Below are 4,039 nucleotides of genomic sequence, written 5' to 3'. Positions count from 1 at the left end.
CCTGATAAAACTGATAAAACCGTAACCGACGGTTTTAACCGAACTCGAACCGGTTCCACCCTACCTAAACCGAAACTGATGCGATCCCTAGGCATCGAACCCGCACCACTGTGAGTTCGGTGAGAATTGGATTCAATTTTAGTGGTTCAGTTATGCAACTCTAATCACTGAAACCCTGTGACAATCCAGCTGATAATAGGACTTTTATTATCAGGGACCATGGATGATTAAGGTACATTTAGTCTCTGAGCTGGTTAATCCAGGTCACAAATACCCATATCCCAATGCCATTAATTTTTATTGGTTGAAGGGGAAAAGATGCTATACTCTAGATCTCCTCCCCCAGGATAATATTCAGAGACCTTATATTTTGTCGCTTAAAACCCAGAGCTGGTCCGTTGGAATAATGGCTCTGAAGAAATCAGCAGCAAGCCAGGCTTCGCGGGCAACCCCTATCCCGGAAGTCGCGGATACAGAGGAGACAGTCGAGGGAAGTAACACCCCCATTGCGGAGGAAGAAACCGACATCGCAGGAACCCAGGACCCAGCACCTGCAGATAATGAAGAGATAGGAACCCCTGCGACTGAACTCTCCACAATGGAGAAGGCTGCCCTAGAGCTTGAGGTTCTTCAGATCCTTCGCGAACGGCTTGGAATTATCCCTCAGAAACATTCGCAAAGCCACGAATCTGGATCGCCACCCGCGAAGAAAACTGACATCCGGATCCGACCACCAACCAAATCTGAACGCTACTCAACTAAGGACTATACCACCTATCGTGCCTTCATCACCAGCCAAGAATCCACCGCGGATGCTAATGGTTGGGCGGAAGAGACACGTGTTAGGGTCGCAGTAGCCTACCTAGGCCATGTTCTCTCTGATCTCTGGCAAAATGCTGCATTAGAGAACTATCGCGAATAGGGATGGGTTGGCTTCTGCCGATTCTTAGAGCCCCAGCTTGGCGACCCAAGAAATCGCAAGCAGGAAGCGTGGTCGCGAATGGTTTATATGAAACCTCGCGACGGCGAAACCGACTATGCCTATTGGCAGCGTTGGCGCGAACAGCGCGCAGAGATTGGGGACGACTCGCGGGACCTGGCGAAGGTGTGGTTACACCTCTTCTTCGAGTCATTCCCGCGAGCCCTAAAGAATAAGGTTCGCGAGCTTCCGGAATTCCCTAAGACTGAGGAAGAACTGGTTTCCCTCCTCGCGAGGCTGCGCCCAAACCTTGAGTCTAACACTCACCGGGACCCCTCGCGACGGAACCACAGAAACCACCATGGCTCAGGAGGTTCCGTGAAGCGCCCTGAGGACAGGGTCTTTTCCGACAAGGGAGAGAAAGCGGAAACCACTGTCACCGCCAACTCCAAAGAAGGCAAAAAGAAGGAGTTCAAGAAATTTAACCCTGATGTGAAGTGTTACAACTGTGGAAAGACAGGACACATCGCGAGGTTCTGTCGCAAACCAAAGGAAGGTGACACCGCGAAGGCCACATGACTGGTGGCTAGCATCGTCGCGGAAGAGCATAGGGGTGGGCCTATACTCTCCCACCCAAGCCTGTTCCTGCAGGCCTGGGTAGCTCGCGATGGCATGACACCAGCGCTCCAGTCGCTGGTGGATAGTGGGAGCTCGATCAATATCGTGCCTGCCACCCTCGCGAAGGAAGCTGGCTGGAAGCTACTCCCACGCCAGGTCTTCGCGAGGACCCTAACCTCGCAGGAGGTTAGGAATGAAGGAGTTGTTAAAATGGAGGTTACCCTCGCGGACAGTGATGGCAAGGAGCAGAGGTTCCGCGAGCTAGCGGTGGCATCCCCAGATGTAAACTACATCGTGTTAGGGATACCATGGTTAAAGAGACATGACCCCGCGACACTGTGGGCGCAGGAGAAGGTCATCCTCCGCGATGACCCGCCCATCGATATCGGTGTGATGACGATGGAAGAGCTCGCGGAGGATCAGGAGGCGATGGTAGCGCTAGTCTAAATCCGCGGGGATGAGGTCACTATCCAGGGTACTCGCGAGCAGTCCCTGCCGGGGTGGCTGAATGATTATCAGGATGTCTTCTCTGAAGAGAAGGCCACAGCGCTACCTCCACATCGCGAGGGGGTGGACCTAGAGATAGAGTTGGAAGATGGGAAGCAACCCCCATTTGGTCCTCTCTATAACTGCTCCCCTGCGGAGCTAGCGGCACTTTGCGAGTATCTTCAGACTATGCTCGCGAAGGGGTGGATCAGGGAGTCTAAGTCCTCCGCGGGAGCATTCATCCTTTTTGCGAAGAAGAAAGATGGTAGCCTGCGGATATGTGTGGACTACCGGGGACTAAACGCAATTACACAGAAGAACCGGTATCCACTACCCCTGATCCAGGAGACGATTGACAGGCTCGCGGAGGGGCGTATCTACACCCAAATCGACCTTCGCGATGCCTACCATCGTGTGCTGATTGCTCGCGGACACGAGTGGAAGACAGCTTTTCGGACTAAATATGGGCTGTTTGAGTACCTAGTCATGCCATTCGGGCTGACTAATGCTCCCGCGACATTCCAAGGATTTATGAACTGGCTATTTCGCGACTGCCTAGACCAGTTCTTGGTCATCTACCTAGATGACATCGTGATCTTCTCCCACAGTGAGGAGGAGCATCCGCGGCATGTTCGCATGGTGTTTGAGAGGCTTCGCGAAGCAGGCCTGTACGTGAAGGCAAGCAAGTGCTCCTTCGCGGTGAAGAAGACAAACTTTCTGGGTTATATCATAACACCAGAGGGTATGGAAATGGAGCCTTCGCGGGTGGACACGATCCTGACATGGCCGGTGCCAGAATCCGCGAGGGAGGTCCTATCATTCCTGGGCTTCACGGGCCGGTATCGCAGGTTCGTGGAGGGGTACTCGCGAATGTCTGCCGCAATGACAGACCTTCTGCAGAAACCCAAGCCGGGGGAGGTCGCGAGGAAGTCAGGGCTCGACTCTTTGCCTGACCTGGCCCTGCAGGCTTTCCAGAAGCTAAAGAAAGAGTTCGCGAAGCGTGTACTTATCATGCATTTCTTTGAGCATTTACGCTCGCGAATGGAGACAGACTCGTCTGGAAAGGCAGTCTGTGGCATACTATCACAGCTGCATGATGATGGTCAGTGGAGACCAGTGGCATTCTACTCGCGGAAGATGCTGCCAGCTGAGAGGAACTATGGTATTCATGACCAAGAGCTCCTCGCGATAGTCGAATCCTTTAGGGAGTGGCGGCACTACCTTGAGGGTGCTCGCGAAGCTGTGGAAGTCATCACTGATCATGATGCACTTCGGTACTTCACGACAACTAAGGAGTTGTCGCGGAGGCAAGTGAGATGGTCGCAATTCCTTGCGTCATTCCATTTCAAGATAGTCTACCGCGAGGGGAAGAAGAACCCCGCGGACGCGCCTTCGCGGAGGGCAGACTATGTAAGAGAATCCCGCGAAGAAGACGCGGAAGGCCATGGAGGCAGACATCCCGCAGTATTGCGAAGGCAGCTAGCACCAGATGAGGTCGCTAATGAGGCGGTGGGAACCGCCGCGGAGTATAGAGATGCCCTAGAAGTCGCGGTAGTGGACACCGCGGGGCATAGAGATACCCGGGGCCAAGGAGTTGCCCGAAGGCCTGAAGAGGCGACTAAGAGGGTGGTCGCGAGCAGCACCACTACACCTAGAGAGGCATCCACAGTGGCGATCACCAGAAGTGCCGCGGAGCAGAAAGTTGAGTATGCTCGGGCTATCATCTTGAATGGTACCACGGCAGTACCTGAGGCCTTGGCCCAGGGAGAAGCCATCCGAGAGGGGTGTGCTGAGGAAGGGCCCTACCGCAGGGACCCATCCGCGGAGATCAGGGCGGTGGTCCCAAGAATTCTCCGCGCGGATGAGTTCGCGAAGAATATTCTTGCAGGGCTCGAGGACCCCGCGAAGTTCCAACCATGGAACCGGTGCGCGAAGGACCAGTTGTCCCGTTGGAAACTTCGCGAAGGCTTTTCTACCGGAGGGAACGCCTGTATATCCTTGACGAGTATGGGATGA

General features: G+C 54.2%; 1 protein-coding gene across 1 annotated transcript; it reads left to right on the top strand.

The window, feature by feature from the left end:
- Window positions 1-406: 406 nt before the first annotated feature.
- CDV56_100670 (uncharacterized protein) lies at window positions 407-4,039 on the top strand (the record flags this gene model as incomplete). The annotated part of the gene is made up of 4 exons (XM_026754289.1): window positions 407-821; window positions 951-1,452; window positions 1,510-1,969; window positions 3,503-4,039. 4 exons carry the CDS (start codon window positions 407-409, stop codon window positions 4,037-4,039), a joined length of 1,914 nt encoding a protein of 637 aa, XP_026609549.1.

This window comes from Aspergillus thermomutatus (assembly GCF_002237265.1).
Source record: "Aspergillus thermomutatus strain HMR AF 39 chromosome Unknown NODE_485, whole genome shotgun sequence".
Lineage (NCBI taxonomy): Eukaryota > Fungi > Ascomycota > Eurotiomycetes > Eurotiales > Aspergillaceae > Aspergillus > Aspergillus thermomutatus.
Note: the sequence above shows the minus strand (reverse complement) of the source record. Positions and strands in the feature narration are given on the sequence as shown.